This window comes from Andrographis paniculata, unplaced genomic scaffold (genome assembly GCF_009805555.1).
Source record: "Andrographis paniculata isolate CXL003 unplaced genomic scaffold, ASM980555v1 Contig76END, whole genome shotgun sequence".
NCBI lineage: Eukaryota > Viridiplantae > Streptophyta > Magnoliopsida > Lamiales > Acanthaceae > Andrographis > Andrographis paniculata.
Genome location: NW_026137613.1, coordinates 1755218 through 1773684, shown reverse-complemented (window position 1 = coordinate 1773684; position 18467 = coordinate 1755218). Strand labels below are relative to the sequence as shown.

The 18467-nt window shown below is 32.3% G+C and overlaps 2 protein-coding genes across 2 annotated transcripts; one reads left to right on the top strand and one right to left on the bottom strand.

Moving 5' to 3' along the window:
- Nucleotides 1–883: 883 nt before the first annotated feature.
- Nucleotides 884–1555, bottom strand: LOC127266497 (uncharacterized). The gene has a single exon (XM_051296753.1). It carries the CDS (start codon nucleotides 1553–1555, stop codon nucleotides 884–886), a length of 672 nt encoding a protein of 223 aa, XP_051152710.1.
- Nucleotides 1556–11076: 9521 nt separating this feature from the next.
- Nucleotides 11077–13481, top strand: LOC127266547 (phosphoenolpyruvate carboxylase kinase 1-like). The gene is made up of 3 exons (XM_051296815.1): nucleotides 11077–11456; nucleotides 12220–12658; nucleotides 12736–13481. Exons 1-3 carry the CDS (start codon nucleotides 11112–11114, stop codon nucleotides 12768–12770), a joined length of 819 nt encoding a protein of 272 aa, XP_051152772.1. The 5' UTR covers nucleotides 11077–11111; the 3' UTR covers nucleotides 12771–13481.
- The last annotated feature ends 4986 nt before the right edge of the window (nucleotides 13482–18467 follow it).

The window sequence follows — 18467 nt, the reverse complement described above, 5'->3', positions numbered from 1 at the left end:
TGCGAGTAGATAATAGGCACACGTGTGACCATCGCGTTGACGCATCGATTAGTACCATAAAGTACTTGAAAGGTCCACACAGTGGATCTATTGGTCTACAAATATCACCCTGAATTCTTTTTAGAAAAGTTGGGGATTCAAATCCAACCTTTGTTGAAGATGACCTGATTATTAACTTCCCTTGGTAACAGACAATACAGGCAAATTCATTCGGACTCAAAATATTTTCCTTTTACAATGAGTGGCCATTTAAATTTTCAACAATTCACCTCAGCATTACATTGCTAGGATGCCCAAGTCGATCGTGCCAAGTTTTGAATTTGTTAGTAGCCATTTGGTCTACTAGGTGATATGTTTCAATGGCATTGATTTTTAAGTAATATAAGCCGGAAGAAAATGATGGCAATTTTTCTTTCACAATTCTCTTGCCATTCACAATATGAGTAATTAGGAGATACTCATTTTCTGCCTCATTTAATGTTTCAATGTGATACCCATTTTTCCGAATATCACTGAAGCTCAGCAAATTCCTTCGAGCTTTGTCCCTTTTGGAAGATATACAATAGCTTTTCCTGCGCCTTCAATCATTTTCGATGCCCCACTGATAGTAACAATAGTGGTCTTTCCCATATTCAGGTGGGAGAAATAACATTTGTTTTTCAGAATGCAGTGACTCGTAGCACTGTCGATAAGGCAGATGTTGTCATCGGCTCCAAAATATTTGACATGCATATCTTTGCAAGAAGGTAAAAATAATAAAAGACATGTATTAGTAACATAATCAAAATAGACTTATATTATAGGGGGTAATACAAAACAGGGGGCAGAAAGCATCAAAATAACAAAAGAGATACAACAACATTTTATCATTTAACATCATCAGCTATGTCAAGTAGATCATCGACATCCAGGTATGTGATATTTTTTCATTCATCACATCGTCAAATGTGTCATCATGGGCAGCGTGGTTTGTTTCGGCAGCAACTCTTCCCTGCATTTCTTTTGAGGCCCGATACAGTTCAGCCAAGTGACTGGCTGTGCGACAAACATGGGCCCAATGGCCTTTGATTCCACACCGGGTGCATTCCTCGTCATTGTTTCTTTTTCTCCCAGTGTTAAACCTTTGTTTACGTCTGTACGACCTTCTGTCATTATAACACCGATTTGGCACATATCGGGGCCTGTTCTGAAAATTATTGTGATTGTATGCGTTTGTCCGGCCCCGTCCGCGATTCTGATTTTGATCACGATCAATTATTTGATTTCTGACATGTCCACGGCCACACACCGGATTTGCCGGTTGTATTGTATTTGCATCTGGAAATGGATTTGCACCTGTCGGCCGAGATTCGTGATTTTTCAACAGCAATTCATTATTTTGTTCGGCCAACAAAAGACAGGTGATCAGCTCAGAATATTTCTGGAAGCCTCTTTCGCGATACTGCTGCTGCAAAACCATGTTAGAGGCATGGAAAATGGATAAAGTTTTCTCCATCATATCAGATTCAGATATATTTTCGCCACAGTGGCGCAGCTGTGATGTTATTTTAAACATTGCAGAATTATATTCTTGGATTGTTTTAAAATCCTGAAGCCGTAGGCTTTGACATTCGCTTCGTGCCCTTGGCAACAATGTCAGCCTCAAATGATCATATCTTTATTTCAATCTCTCCCACAATTCAAGTGGAGATTCTAGCGTGACATACTGCATTTTCAGTGTCTCATCGATGTGATAGCACAAAAAGATCATGACCTTTGTACGATCTTGGCTTGGGGAATTTTTATCCCGGACAATGGTATTTTCCAAACCCATTGAAGCTAGATGCATTTTAACATCGCGAGCCCATGCCATATAATTTTGGCCAGAAACGAGAAGAGGGAGAAATTCCTGTTTAGCAAAGTTAGACATAATAAACAGATAAAATATAAAATATTACATTGAGGAAATTAAAATATATAATCGTACTGATAACTTGTTATAATATTATTATAGGATTAGCCAATAAAAATATTAATTATTTCTACCTCTAACCAATATTTTATATTTTGTATATATTATATATATAATAGATAAGACATATATATCAATATGTAAGTTGTGTGGGTGCTTGTATATTAAATATATATAATATTATATAATAGTAATAATTATACATAGAAAGAGATGGAGGTTGAGAGTAAAAAATGAAGTGTATTCATTCCATTTCATTCACGGACATATTTATAGGTAAACAAACTCCAACACGAAGGAAAGTAAAAGCATACATATGGATTACGTAGGACCTTTGTGGGTGCTACGTGTATAACAATAAAATCTTAATGAATTGTTCATCCAATTGAATACTCCTCCGTCCGTTATCATGTCCCATATCTACGGTAGATACGAAAATTTAAAGGTATAATTAGTAAATAATTAAAAATGTATTAATGAAAATAATTATCGTATAATAAAAATAATTATAAATTAAGATAACTAATTAGTCTAATTAAAATTAAAAATATATATATAAATTAAAAAATATAAAATAAAATTAAAGTGTATAATTATTTTTTTATAAAAATTATAAAATAAATGGAACATACAGAAATAGAAAGGTAAATATGATAAGTGGGACGGAGAAATAGTATTTTAAGCTATTTTTAATATATATTTTTCATTTAATTTTAATTGACATAATTTTTTATTTTTATTTATTTCATTTTATTTGATAGTTTTTTATTTTCTAATAAATTTATCAATATTAAATATATTTAATAAATATAAATTAATTTAATTAAATTTTTAATAGCTCATATGTAGTATTCAAACAAAATTTCTTTATTTTTATTTATTTCATCAATCAACTTAATTAAATTCTTAACTTCTTATGTTTAACACACTAAAAACTCCTTTATTTTTTTTTTCTCTACGATAAATAAATAGTTTTATTTATATTTAATACTTTTATATTTAAAAATATTTAATTTATGTTAATTATTATAAATATTTTTTTTATTTAATTGTAATATATAATTGTTTATTCACTACAAAATAATATCCATATTATTATTATTATTTTATGTGAGTGATATTATTATAATTTTATAATATAAATTTAATATATATGATTAAAAAAAATTAAGAATATGTATTCACATATTTTAAAAATTATAGGCAAAAGTGCCCTTAACATATCCGTGATTTAAAAACTCAACGTCATTCTCCCCCTATACTTTATAAACTGTGTGTTATTCCCTTTGTGTTTTTTAAAACAATGCATTTAAACCCCAGACATTTGAACTTAACAGAGGTGGATATTACGCGGATGATGAGAGTATCTTTCTGTTTACTTCATAAAAACAACCTAAATTTTTCATTTTACCCTTCAACCCATCTTAAATACCTCAGATCGCGTAAGTGTTCATCGACTTCGCACAAGTGTAAGATAGAAGAGTAAGAATCCTAAGTTCGACTTCGGTTTCCCAACCAAATTTAGGTAAGTGTTTGTATCCGTAATTTGTTGGGTAGTATCGAAAGAAGATCGATGTTTATATATATTTTTTCTTTTCTGTAGTTTTCGGCTTTGCACAACGTGTTTGTATCTGATTAAGTGTCCTTCGACTTCGCATAATATGTTTGTATCAAAAATTTGTTTTTCAAATGTTTAATTTTCAATTCAGGCCTGAATTTTTACGTTATGTTTACTTGGGTGTTTATATTTCGACTCGAGCTATGTTCGTTTTTGATTCTTTCTGTCAGTTACTTTTACATAAAAAAAACATTTGAGATTTAAAGTGTACTTTTCAATTTGGTAGTTTACTTGAATTATACAAAAGTAGGAGTCTTGCTAATGTTGGTGCAATTGTTCAATTTGACAAGCCAGTAAGAAGATTTGTTATTGCGAAAGCGATTTTTTATTTTTTTTCTAGTTTACCCAACTCATTGTCAACCCGCAAATATCTACAAACATCAATAATTTCTACGTGAAAAAAAAATGAATTTTGATTTGAGGTGCAAATGCCTAAAGTGTTGATGCAGTGTACTAGCTATGATATATGTAGTTGATCCATCAAAAGATACCGAAAGTAAATTATTTTACAACTGTAGGATGGAGGTTTCTGATTTTTTTTTTTTGTTGACGAGAAACATTCAACACCAGTTACTGGGAGCACAAAATGCATGGAGAGGCTGAAGTTAACCCTTTTTTTGTATTTAGTTGATGAATTCAAGGAAATTAAGGTTGTGAATGCACACATTATTGCCAGGTTGAAGGTTGTGCAAGCAGACTAAAAATCATTCAGATTGTTTTTGTTGTTGTGATTGTAATTACGTTGTTAAAAATTGCATTTTAGATGATGTTTTGCTGCTCATTAGGGTGTCATTAGATGTAGTGTTGGTCAAAATTGCGTTCTAATTGATTGAGTCTTGGTCGAACAATATGTTCTGATTGATGTAATATTGTTTGACATATTGTTGGTCGGTGTCATATTCATGCATCTTTGAGTTGAACTAGTAAGTATTTTGTTTGAATAATCATCATATTGTTTTCTTAATTGGCAACCTTTCTGTTTGAATAGTATCATGTTGTTGTCTCAATAGTGAATAAGAATAATGTATCATCAATTCAACCAACAAACATGATGTTAAATTAGTATATGTCTCAATTGCACAGCTTGCTCAAACACATTTTTGCCATATATCCATATTTATAACAAAAAACTTTCATACATAATAGAATACTTTCATAAATAGTTGATGTCACAACATTCCATAATATGATAATACTACGGTTCTACATTCATGTTGTATTAAACAAACTTCAAAAAATAAATCCACCAAAAGTAAAACAACATAACATGGTGCGGGCAATATAACATACCACATTACAATAATAAAAAAAATACAAAACCACCAAAAGCAATACAACCAATTGACAACATAAGCTATACATCTGATTGAAAAATTATGAACCACCACCCCAATGATTTTGTGGCATTTTGAATAATCGAAAACTTATCAAGTGCAACATTAGAGACGGCCTCTGCAATAATGTTATTAGTTGCTTCCCTTTGTCGGGGTGCTGCTTATCCCTATTCACCAATACAGGTAAAATTACAATGTAAATATATACAAATAGTTTCAAAGTTTGAGAGTTAAACATAACAGGTACCTGTTGTGCCTATGATTGAGTTCCCGCCGAAGTGGTTCATTCATTTATGGAAACATTATTGTCCATCACAGTATCCTTTGACATTTCTACAAACAAGTCAATCCAAAACACTCATTTCTTTATGATAAAGTTTTTGCTATTTAATATTGAGTTAGAGTCTGCACTACCTTTGACGAGGCCGTCTTAAGCAAAACCATGCAAGCACCTCAACTACCCCCGGGACCAATAACTCGGAGCAAAGCACGAAAATTTCAAGATCAAGTTTCAGCCTTAGCAATTCAATTGGACGAAGAAAATACATTCAAAAAACAGGCATGAAGGCCTCTTTCGCCCAAGCTGATTTTAATCCAGCCGAGCCAAGATCAAGGCGAACTTCAATAAGGTGCATTTTCGTTGGCCCCACTAGAGAAGTCCAATCAATAATTTATTTAATGCTACTTGAATTTCCAATGAGATTAGTGAAAATTTCAAGAAGAATTAAATATTGTTGAACTTCCAAAAATCTTAAATGGTGGTGGATTTCCAAGACAACATAAATAAGGGTAGATTTTCAAGATGACATCAATGAGAGTGGATTTTCAAGATGACATCAATGAGGATGTGGAGTTCCAAGATGAGTTTAAAGGTCCAAGGTTGAATGCATTGAATCTATTATGTTTCCTAGGTTGATTGCATTAATTTGTTTTAACTATTTCCTAGAATGAATGTAATAATTTCCAATTTTTGCATTTATTTTCCCTTGTCTATAAAAGGAAAAATTTAGATGTAATTTGGGCATCCTTGTTTTTGAATATATTTGAACTTTAGTTCTTTCTTTAAACTAAGTGTTTGAGAGCGATTCCTTGCACTTTGGTTTATGCATCAAATCGGGTCTTTGGTTAAGTCCACAGGTTCGTTGCTTCCAACCTTCGCAGGGGTTTAGCATATTCATTCGAGTTGTCTTTGTTTCGACTTAGGGGGTCTAAGACAAGTTCCTTAGGTTCCTAAGCAAGCAAGAATACTTTGGTACTGCAATTTTCCTTTGATTAAATATCTATTTCATCTGGGCATAAAAAAACGTGAACCACCCCCTTCGATTCTACGTCAACCTTTCAGAGGGCTAGAGTTGCTGGAGTGTTATGACTCACCGTTGCATCGATAGTTGAATTTGGCGTAGGTATCTGCAACACTAAACTTAAATTAGTTCATCGATGTTTTTTTTTTTATGTATATATATATATATATATATATAAATAATGGGTTTCAGAACCATATATTTTGGAATGGAACATCAAACTACCTTTTTAGAGAATAGGACATTATTGCTCGTTTTCTATTATGTTATTGTTGCAAACACCTCAGACATGTAGTCGTTAATCCAGTCCTTGAAGCCTTTTTCGTGTTTTTTTGTCATTTCTATCACATCTCTTTGCTTCTTTTGGTCATTCATTGTGATTTTCTTTCTAGGGGATCGATCGGGCCAATATGGCTTTCTTATTTATGTATGCCTGACACGGGGTTAATGTTGTGGTTGTATATCCGTGCATATGTCTCCTTCGAAAGGAGGTATATACACAGGCCCCGTTTGGATTGATTTGTACAAAGTGCTTTTGACTTCTGTTTGTAAACAAAAAAATACATTTATTTCTATTATTGGCTTTTCTCAAATGCATACAAATTTTAAGTTCCAAAAGTGTTTTTTTGAGAAGCACCTTAGGTGGTGCTTTTAGAAAAAGTAGAAGCAGTTTTACTATTAAAACTACAATTTTAACCATGATAACAATAATAATAATAATAATAATAATCATAATAACAACAATAACTAATTAAATAAATGAGAAGAAATAAAAATAAAAATAACTTATTTATATAAAATTTAAATATAATTGTATTTTAATTATTAATTTATATATTTTATTTTTATTAAATTTAAAATATATAATTGAAAATATCAAATTTTAAAAATATAAAATTTTAATTATATAATAGATAATTTAATATTTTTAAATATAATTTGTAAAGTTAAAATAATTTGTAGAATAAAACTTATTTAAATTTAGTGATATTTTTAATTTTCATTTTTATAGAAAAATAAAAAAAATAAAAAGATAATTTATACATAAAATTGAATAAATATATTTTCAATTAGAATGGATAATTTAAAATTTTTAAATATAATTTATAAAATTCTAAAATTAATTAGAAAAGTGTAATAAAAAAATTATATTTACATTACTATTTCTTAGTTGGTAATTTTAACAGTTTAAAAACACTTTCAACTTATTATATCCAAATAGTTTTTTATAAAAAAATGCTTTTACAATTATTCATCCAAACATAAAATCGATATGTTTATGCATTTGGTTTATGCTTATTTTTTAAGCCAATCCAAACGGGTCATATCCACATTCAGTTAGTGGTGATCGATCGCTGTCATAACATAGTACCAGGGGTATCCACATACTTGAAACATCCCATAGGTGCAAGTCCTATTATGCAGCTGAACCACACGATTTTGAAGATAATACAATACCTCTAAATTGTCTCCACCTCCCCACGATGCAAATAGTTTCTGGACTTAATCCACTGTTGTCGATTTTCTTGACAATGTTTGAGCAAACAACCCTATTGAACTTCTCAATCCACGAATGCATTGTTATTATTCAAACCATCAAGTTCTACCTTATCCACTCAAACATATCAACGATCGGTAGGTCTCTGGAATCCATTATATACTAGTTGAACGACTTGAACATGTTGACTAAAACATCACTTTTGGTCCTCGTCGAGAAAAAGACGTGACACCAATGGTGTGGGAAAACATTGCTCAACCAAGACAAATTCATTGAGATAAAATCTACAAATTGAACCAGAGGTGGTCTACCCCACAATAGTACACTTTCCGACATCAACCCGACAAGAACAAAAATTCAAGTAACATAATGAAACAATATATTAATCAAACATGCCGTGCCACCTTCAAGATTTTTTTTAATTTTTTATCCACCAATGAAAATATATAAAAGGCACAAATAATGCACTAATCGAACTCCCAAATCAGCATATATGGCAAATCAATAAACTTCTCAACCCGGTTTAGCTTTAACCCGCTACCAATGATTCATAGAAAAGAACCAAAAATACTGAATCCATCGTCAATGGATATCACAAAACATACAATGAGTTTGAAATAAATGCGATTTAACCCATGACTTACAAGAATGTAGTGAGTTTATTAACACTCTTCTTAATCGGGCAAGAAGTTCCGATGAATAGGTTGGATAGCTCCGTACATGGCCAAAAATCGACAGGGGAAATTGAAATGGAATAATCGCCACTGATTTGTGGTGTCGTTGGGTGAAAAAGGATACCGAACCTTTGAATTGGCTGTCGTTGTAGTGAGAATGGTTGTGGAGGGAGGGTGGTCATGAGGGATGGTGTGGGGAATAATAAGGATAGACCTGTCAAAACGGGTTAGTGAGGCGGATTAGCCCACAATCCACCATAACCCGAAAATAAGCGGGTTTGCATGCCAACCCATGGCGGGGCGGATCAAAATTTCATCAGTCCAACCCAACCCACCAGCGGGTGGTGAGTTAAGCGGGCTAGCCTACGGGCTTTTAAAAATATTAAAAAATATATTAATATTATAAATATTTTCGTAATTAATATTTAAAAATAGCTAAAAATAGTTTTATTGTAGAATTTAAATAATAAATATTTTAAAATAAATAAAAAATATAAAAATTCTCAATTCTAAATATATTAATTGGTGTATTTAAAAAAATTAAAAATAAGAAATACTTCATTTTAAAAATAAATCATAATTAATTTTAAAATTATAAAATAATAAAATGGAAAATAAACAAAACAAATGATAAAAAATCGAAACAAATAACAATGTCATGAATAACATAGTTAGAGAAAAAAAATTGTAGACAATATTGATAATTTGTTTAAGCTAATGATAATATAAATTTTATTTTATTCGTCTTAACTTATTTTATAATGGTATGTTTGTAATATATAAAAATTAAAATATATTTTTATATCAAAATTTGATTAGTTTTATTATAACTTTTTAATATGACAGTAAAAAATAGTAAAAAAATACATTTAGTTAGACGAGTGAGTACTAATTATTATATTTATTTGACCCGCGGGCTAACCGCCCCACTACGGTCTAACCCACCCTCAACCCGCGGCCCATGCGGTTTGGCTCATTTAGGCCCGTATTTTAACGGATTTAAAAAATCACAACTCAACCCTCCTTAAAAATAAGGCGGGGCGGGGCCAACCGGACGGACTCAACCTATTTTAACGTCTCTAAATAAGGAGGAGACTAATTTAATTAAGGGGTATAATGGTCAAATAAAAAAATATTGTTATTTAACAATGTTAAAAGGAGAGAGTGGACATGATTTTAAAAAATATAAAGGGATAATACACATATATAAAATAGAGTAGGATGATGTAAAATTTTTAAATCACAAATGTGATATAGGCACTTCTGTCAAAATTATATTTTAATAAAATATATTGAATACATGTCATTTTGCATAGAAATAAATTTTATATAATATAAAAATAAAAATACACTAATTTATTTATAATTAATATAAATTAATTTTGATAAAAGATAGAATGTGTTAAATATAAATGAAAAATATTTATTTATTAAAGAGATAGAACCAGAGAGCTTTTGAGTGAGTTATGCATTATTTATGATGTTATATTTTAGAATTAATTTAATTTGATTTATATTTGTTAAATATATTTTGAATAGGTTTTACCAAATAAAAAATAAAATAAAATGGAAGGAATTAAAATGAAAAGAAAATTATTATTTACTCCATTCGTCTCATAACAATTAACACATTTTTTATTTTTTTTTTATCCTATAACAATTGACATATTTTTATTTTGGGTAAAATTTACTAAATTAAAATATACTTAATAAATATAAATCAACTTAATTAACTAAATCACATATACATCATATACGACACATTCAAAACCTCTTTATTTCTATCTTTCTTTAAAAAAAATATATATTTTTATTTATATTTAAAATCTCGCATCTTTTGTAAAATTAGTTTATGCAAACGTATTTTTTATTTACTTGTATTATAAAAAAAATATTCTTGATAAAATTATATTCATATTAAATATATTTTTTATTGCAATATAATTTTTAAAATATTTAAATACATACTAATTTTTTTTATTATATATATTAAATTTATTTTAAAACTTTATTAATTATCTAATGAATAAAATAATATCTAACTTTATTATTAACTAATTCAATATTATTACAGCAAATACCCTGTTACTAGAGATCGATTAATTTAAGATGTGTGTTTGTTCGGGGTTTGGATTTTGAATTGGGATTTGAATAGTAAAAATTTTGAATTTGAATAGTTGTATGATGTGATATAAATAGGTATTGATGTGATGTTTTGAATGTAAAATTGATTTTTAGTATAATATAAAAAATTAAAAATAGATGTTTAATTTGATATTTTTGGGAAAAAAAATGGAATAAATAGTATATTTAAAATCCAATCTCCAAACAAACAAAGATCTTTTAAAACCACAAACAAACACGCCCGTTTTTTTTTTTTTTTTTTTTATGACGTGGGAACCCGCAGCCGCTATCTGAAAATGCCCAATGAGTAAACCCCCGGCGAAACCTAATGCCCTGCAAACCAAGCCTAAAACAAGTCCGTTCTTGTTTGGCTATGTTATGTTGCAGGCGGGGGCGCCAAAATCTCCTGGAACTAAACCCCGTTAAATCCGCCGTTAATATCTCTTGACACGCGTCAGAATCCTATTGGTTCACAGTTTTTACCCGAATATTCGGATTCTATAAACTACCTATCTTTTCCACTTATTTTCATATATATATATATATATAGTTACCCTTCCACCGTACGTACTGAACAATCCTATCTAGAGAGAGAAAACAAAGGTACAGTTATGAGTGGGGCCCTAGAGAGAGACTACAGGGTGGGGGAGGAGATCGGCAGGGGCAGATACGGCGTTGTATCCAGTTGCCGCTCCGTCGCCACCGGAGAGTGCTTCGCCGTGAAGTCAATTGATAAGCGCCTCATCCGAGACGACGCCGTCGACAGCCAGTGCCTTCGGAATGAGGCCAAGCTCACGCAACTCGTCTCCGGTCACCCCAATGTCGTCCGCCTTTTCGATGTTTACGAGGACGATGAGTTTCTTCACGTTGTGTTGGAATATTGTGGCTCTGGAGATCTCTTCGAGCGAATTACCGACCGTCCTGTTTACTCCGAATCGGAGGCTCGTCGAGTAATGGTGCGTTTCTGTTTCTTCTTCGGTTCAATTTTTTGATTTTTCGATTTATACTCGAAGGAAACCTAAATAATAGATCGTCTAGGTAACATCTAACGATTTTGCAACATGTTTATTGATGCTCGTTTTACACCTTTTGATGTTTGATGCGTATACATTATCCTGACAAGTAATTATTTCTGTTTTACCACTGGTGAATGATTGGATTAAAACTTGGATGTGTTATGCTGCATATATGGAAAATCAAACGAATTCAATTCTGTTTTGGCTGTTTCTGCTTAATTTTGGGAGTTTGGAAACTAATCTATGGCGGTTATTATCTGATTAATGAATAAGAATCTGTTGTTATTTAATCTACTTTCAGAGACTGACATTTGAGATTAACTGCAGAATAACAGCCTTGTTGGTGATTTGTAACCTTTTCAGATTAAGTACATATTGTTCTTCTCAAAACTACTGTAATTTTTAATTCAAATTACAACTAATCTACGTCCATAGCTTCCTTAGTTTCAATTTGTATCAAATTGTTTGTGGCATTTGGTTAGCAAATTGTTTGTATATCAACAAGAGGCCATGGGTTCGATCTCACAGCGAATTAAAGTTTAGTTTATCATATCCTACGATGCTGGTTGGGTAGGGGAAAACAAGTAAATAATCATACCGTAGTAATAAACCTTGATTACTATTGAGTTCGTATTATAGTTCATTTGTTCTTGCTCTTGTCTTCCCTATGCTTAGATTCTTTTACTTCCAAATTCTTGATTAGGTACCGTTAATGGAGGCCGTTGCCCACTGCCACAGCCTTGGAGTGGCTCATCGGGACATCAAGCCGGATAACATTCTATTCAACAGCTATAATGAATTAAAGCTTGCGGACTTTGGCTCAGCCGAGTGCCTTGGGGACGGAGAGCTTATGTCGGGCATTGTTGGGACACCCTACTATGTCGCCCCGGAGGTTTTGGCTGGGAGGGACTACAATGAGAAGGTTGATGTGTGGAGCGCCGGAGTCATATTGTACATGTTGCTCGCTGGCATCCCGCCATTTTACGGGGAGTCTGCAGGGGATATCTTTGACGCCGTGGTGAGGGCGAATTTGAGATTTCCGAGGGCCATTTTCAGCAAGGTTTCTTCCGAAGGTAAGGACCTGCTGCGACGAATGCTGTGCAGGGACACGTCAAGAAGGCTCTCTGCTGCCGATGTTCTGAGTAAGATTCATTATAGCGCGACTTTAATCGATCCAATTCATTTCCATCGATGAATTTGTAATGTGGCTGTCGTGCAGGGCATCCGTGGATGGCGAGCAGCGGAGATTCTTGATTGATCGAACAGACATGGATACGAACACAAACACAGCTTGAAGAAGACTGCTACTGTATATACACTTGTAAGTAAGTAGTATTAGTGTTGCATTTCTGGTAAGTACAAAATCTTAAAGTTGCAAAAAGGTAGGGAATGAGAGAATGGGTAGCTCCCTTTTTTGGCCTTGATTTTGTTTCTCTAATGCTTTCCTTATTTTGGCTTGAAGCAAATGTTATGTTAGGGCCAGATTTTGGGTAAATATGGGTTGCCCTGTTTTTCTACTCAACCAATATCTATTACTCCCTCGACCTATAATTATGTATCTGTTTGCTTTTTTCACGGAGTTTTAAAAATATTAGTATTATATTGGATATAGTAGAAATAAAGTAAAAATGACTAAAATAATCTTATTAGTATTATGTTATATAAAGACAATGATATTTGTGTAATATATTGTAAATTGTAAAGGTATTTGTAATGTTAAGTAGATAATACAGTTACTTATATGGATACTTTGTTATGGGATTGACTAAAATGGAAAAATGAATACTTTGTTATGAGTCACGCTAAAATGGAAAAATAGATAGTTTGTTATGGGACGGAGGAAGTATTTTATTTTATTATTAATTTTTTTTTCTTGCAGATTTTTTTATTGAATAATCTTCACTTTCAAAAATAAAAAATATGTAGTATTTTTATTTTATATTAAAGAGCTAATGGACCTTATAGTGTTGATTGTAATTAGTCACATTATAAATTGTCTAATATTTAATTACCTGTAATTAGCATTTTAATCCTTAATTACGGATGATTTACTTATTGCATAAAGTTGTTCAGAGGTAACAACACGGGCAAATCAATTTGCAATGTAATTTTTTAATACAATCTCCATTCTTATTTATAACTTTCAATAAATATTTATAAAATATGAAATATATATCATCCAACCTATTATTATTATTAAATTTTTATTATACAAACTCTAAATTTTTAAAAAATAAATAATTTTTATTACAAATATCAATTTATTTAAATAAAATATTTAAATTTAATTTTAAATTGAGTTGGTGGATTCTCCTCGTGGAATGGACCAACCTATATTGTCGGATCAATTGATTGGGTTTGCTAAATTTCATCCGCATTGTTTTGATAAGACATATAAACAAATGATCACAAATAAAATTACCGAGGTTGTTTTTCAAATATTTGTTTTTATTATTTAGGCAAAATTATTTATAATCCACATAGTTTGAATATTTTATATCATTCTCCTTTATAATTTAGAAATTGCATAAAAATCTTTAATTTTTTTTAGAAGTTTCTCTACAATATTTTTTAAAACACAAGTGCATTTTGCATGATTTGTAGAGAATTTTGTGCAATATTTTTCAAAATATGAGAATCTATCGCAGTTTTTAATTACTATAAAAGTTATGCAAACTTTTCAAATTAGAAGTAAATTATAAATAATTTTTTTAATATTTATCTACGATGATGATGATGATAATAATAATAATAATAATAATAGTAATAATAATAATAATAATAATAATAAACTATCGTCTCATATATTGATTTTATATTTAATAGATTACACTCAAGTATTAATATTCATTTTAAAAAAATAAAACTTTGTTGACGGGAATAAAGTGGCACGTCCACGTGCAAGAGATAAATTGAGAATGAAGCAAGCTCGCCATTCTAACGTGGCCTCGTTAGGAGAATTCAATGTAGAATGAGCCGGCTCTGGATCTCAACTGCTCGGGTTTAGTATAATTGCAAAGATTTTGTTTTTCCTTAAAAAAAAAAAAAAAAAAAAAGAAAGAAGGGTCCAATTTTTTATTTGGATTATTTACATGATTCGCTGCCAACTTGTTGAAAAAAAATGGCGAATTATCGTACCCAATTAAAATTGACGAAAATTTCAAAGTAATTGGAGGAGATACGAGGTTCATTTAAAACTCAATTTCTTTAGACCTTTTATAGTCCTTTTGACATAATTTCTCCGACAAAATTAAAGTACAATAAATAATCGCAAAATAACTAAAATACCAGAGCAAAATAAAGAACATCAAATTTAACGAGGTTGGACAAAATTATGTCTATGTCCTCATATCCTAACCAAAATTATATTATAAGAGGAGATAAGAAATAAAACACAATTAGAAGAAGAAGATTGTACTGTGGGATGATTTTTTACATTGGGTGAGGGATCAATTTATAGAATAAATTTCACCGCAACTCAATCTCCCAAACGATGTAGGATAGAAGGAGAGCCAACAATTGTTGACTTTTCTTACAAATCTCCACATTTGGCGATCTTCTCCAAAACTTTTCCGCCATAAATTATGGCAGAGCCTTCAAATGTGCTTTCAATGACAAATTCAAACTCTTAAAACATTTTTCAAGTTCAAACAATGTTCAAACTTGATACTTATTACAAATTTGTCAACATATATGCAAGATTCTCAATGGTCTTAATCGTTTGCACCTTGACTCCACCTTCTTCAATTATTTCCCGCACAAAATGGTACCGCACATTTATATGCTTTGTTCTAGCATGATATACTTGGTTCTTTGCTAGATGAATGACACTTTGATTGTCACAAAACACAATAATGTGTTTTTGACGAACTCCCAAGTCATCTAGTAATCTTTGTAACCAAATTGCCTCTTTAACAGCCTCCGTTATGACCATGTATTCTGCCTCCGTTGTTGACAGAGCAATGGTAGACTGTAAGGTTGACTTCCAACTTATTGGTGCGTTTGCAAGAGTAAACACATAACCAGTAGTTGATCGTCGTTTATCCAAATCTTCTGCATAGTTTGAATCGCAGTACCCAACTATATGTTAACCAATATCGTTATTTTTATGAAACATCAGTCCAAAATCTAAGGTTTTCAAGATATACCTTAGAATTTTCACGGCTTGCCAATGTTCTTTGCCTGGATCATGCATATATCTGCTCACGATCCCAACTGCTTGTGAAATATTAGGTCTCGTATACACCATTGCATACATCAAGCTACCGACCACATTTGAATAAGGAACATTTGGCATGTAATCACGTTCCTCTTTCGTTTTAAGACACTGTGAAGCACTAAGTTTTTGAAATGAGAGGCAAGTGGTGTACTCAAAGGTGTGGTTTTGTCAACCATGCAAATCGTTGTAGTACATTCTTCAAGTATTGCTTCTGGGTCAAGCATAATGTGCCTCTTTTTCTATCTCTCGTTATTTCTATGCCAAGAATCTTATTCGCTTCACCGAGATCTTTCATTCCAAACTCCTTGCTGAGTTTGGACTTCAACCTGCTTATCTTTCATCTATCTTTCGAAGCAATTAACATGTCATCTACATAGAGAAGAAGATAATAAATGATCCATCAGGTAGCTTACAAAAATACACCGAGTGATCAAAATTGCTTATAGTGTATTCTGACTGGTCATAAATTGATCAAATCGTATGTACCACTACCTTGGAGATTGTTTCAATCCATACAACGATTTGTTCAACTTGCATTCCCAATCTTCTTTCCCAACAACCTTAAATCCTTCGGGTTGAATCATGTAGATTTCTTCCTCCAAATTACCGTGTAAGAACGTCGTCTTTACATCCATTTGAAGTAGTTCTAAATCGTATTGTGCTACCAAGGCCAACAAAATACGAATAGAGAAATATTTTACAACATGAGAGAATACCTCATTGTAATCAATTCTTTCATTTTGAGCATAGCCTTTGCCTACCAATTTTGCCTTGTAGCGAACGTCATTACAATTGGGAAATCATTCTTTCTGAGCATAAACCCACTTGCACCCGATTGTTTTCTTTCCATTAGGTAGCTCAGCTAGCTTCCATGTGTGATTTGCATCAAGGGAATGCATTTCCTCGTCCATAGCTTTCTTTCACTTTTCTTTGTCAAAACAATGAACTGCATTAAGAAAATTTTGTAGTATACCTTCTTCAATAACAAGAAGTGCATAGGCCACCATACTTTGAAATTGAGTAGGTTTCTGAATTTCTCTTCTTGGTCTCCTAACTGAAATTGGTAAATCTTGTTGTTGTTGAGGGTCTTGGGTTAAAACCTCTATTTCTCTGGACTATTCTTTTTGGTACAAGAATCATCATCATCAATTGGTTGACCATCTACAAGTTTGGTCATAGATGTGTGGAACTCCACCTTTTTGGAAGAACACTCCACCTGCTCGGGTTAGCCTTCATCTGTTGCTTGGTTATCTTCTTCAGCATTTCAGACTCGTTGAAAGTAGCATCCCTGCTAAAAATCATTTTTTTTTTCATCTCCGAGCACCATAAGCGATATCATTTTACGCCAGATGATACCTCTATGAAGATAGCTTTTCTCGCCCTCGGATCCAGCTTTGATTCTCTTACGTTATAATATACAATAGATCCAAACACACATAAAGAATAATAATCATTAGCAGACTTGCCAAACCATATCTCCAAAGGTGTCTTGCCTTTAAGCGCAACTAATGGTAGTCGATTGATCAGATGACATGCATATGTGACCGCTTCTGCCCAGAATTGTTTGCCCAAATTAGCATTGGACCTCATACACAGAACTTTCTCATGCAAGGTCTGCTTCACGCGCTCGGTCATCCCATTTTGTTGCGGCGTGTCCCGTATTATGAAATGTCGGGAGATGCCTTCATTCTTACAGATATCGAAAAAAGGGTCATTTCAATATTCAATCCCATTGTCAGATCGAAGCACTTTAGTCTTTCTCCCGGTCTGGTTCTCCATCGTTTTCTTCCAATCGAGAAATTTTCTGAAAGTTTCGTCTTTAGTTCGCAAAGGATATATCCATATTCTCCTAAAAAAGTCATCAACAAAGGTTATAAAATAATGGTTTCCTCACAGAGAAGCTGTCTTGGTTGGTCCACACATCTGAGTGAATGTAATCCATAGTTCCTTTAGTGTTATGGATTGTTGTTCCAAACTTCACCCACGTTTGCTTTCCCAGAACGCAGTGCTCACAAAAATCAAGTTTGCACGTCTTTGCACCATTTAATAACCATTGCTTTACTAAAGTTTGCAAGGATTTTTCCCCAGCATGCCTAAGCCTCATATGCTAAAGCTTAGTATCTCATATTCTTTATCTGATTCTGATACTACTGCTGCTATGCCAACCACTGTGTTTCCCTGAAAATGATACATGCTAATTTTCCTTATAGCTTTCATGATGACAAGTGCTCTTGAGATCACTTTCAAAATTCCATTCTGAATGCTGATAGAATGACCTTTAGATTCCAAGATTCCCACTGATATGAGATTTTTGGAGAATTTCGGTATGTACCGAACCTCTATCAGCCCTTTGATCATTCCATCGTGGTTTTTCAGATAGACTGAACCAACTCCAGTTATCTGGCAAGGTTGGTTATAAGCTAGGTAGACAACTCCGTCGTCAACGTCTTCAAAATTGGCAAACCACTCCTTCTTGGAATACATGTGGAATGAGCACCCTAAGTCCAACAATGAGTCGTCACTGCAGGTCACCGATAAGGCACAGGCTAATGAATAATCTGATTCATTATTATCAACAATACATGTTTTAGCTACTGCTTTCCCTTTTTTCTTTTGTAGCTTGGGACAGTCTTTCTTCCAACGTCCTTTCTCGTGGCAAAAGACACATTCATCTTTTGCTATTTTGCCTCTCGAATGAGATCTGCCTCTTCTCGTTAGTTTGTATTTTTTGT

Coding starts and splice junctions, on each gene's coding strand:
- LOC127266497 (XM_051296753.1), bottom strand. CDS start 1,555: ATGTTTAAAATAACATCACAGCTGCGCCACTGTGGCGAAAATATATCT.
- LOC127266547 (XM_051296815.1), top strand. CDS start 11,112: ATGAGTGGGGCCCTAGAGAGAGACTACAGGGTGGGGGAGGAGATCGGC. Junction 11,457..12,219: donor CGGAGGCTCGTCGAGTAATG/GTGCGTTTCTGT, acceptor ATTCTTGATTAG/GTACCGTTAATGGAGGCCGT. Junction 12,659..12,735: donor CTCTGCTGCCGATGTTCTGA/GTAAGATTCATT, acceptor GCTGTCGTGCAG/GGCATCCGTGGATGGCGAGC.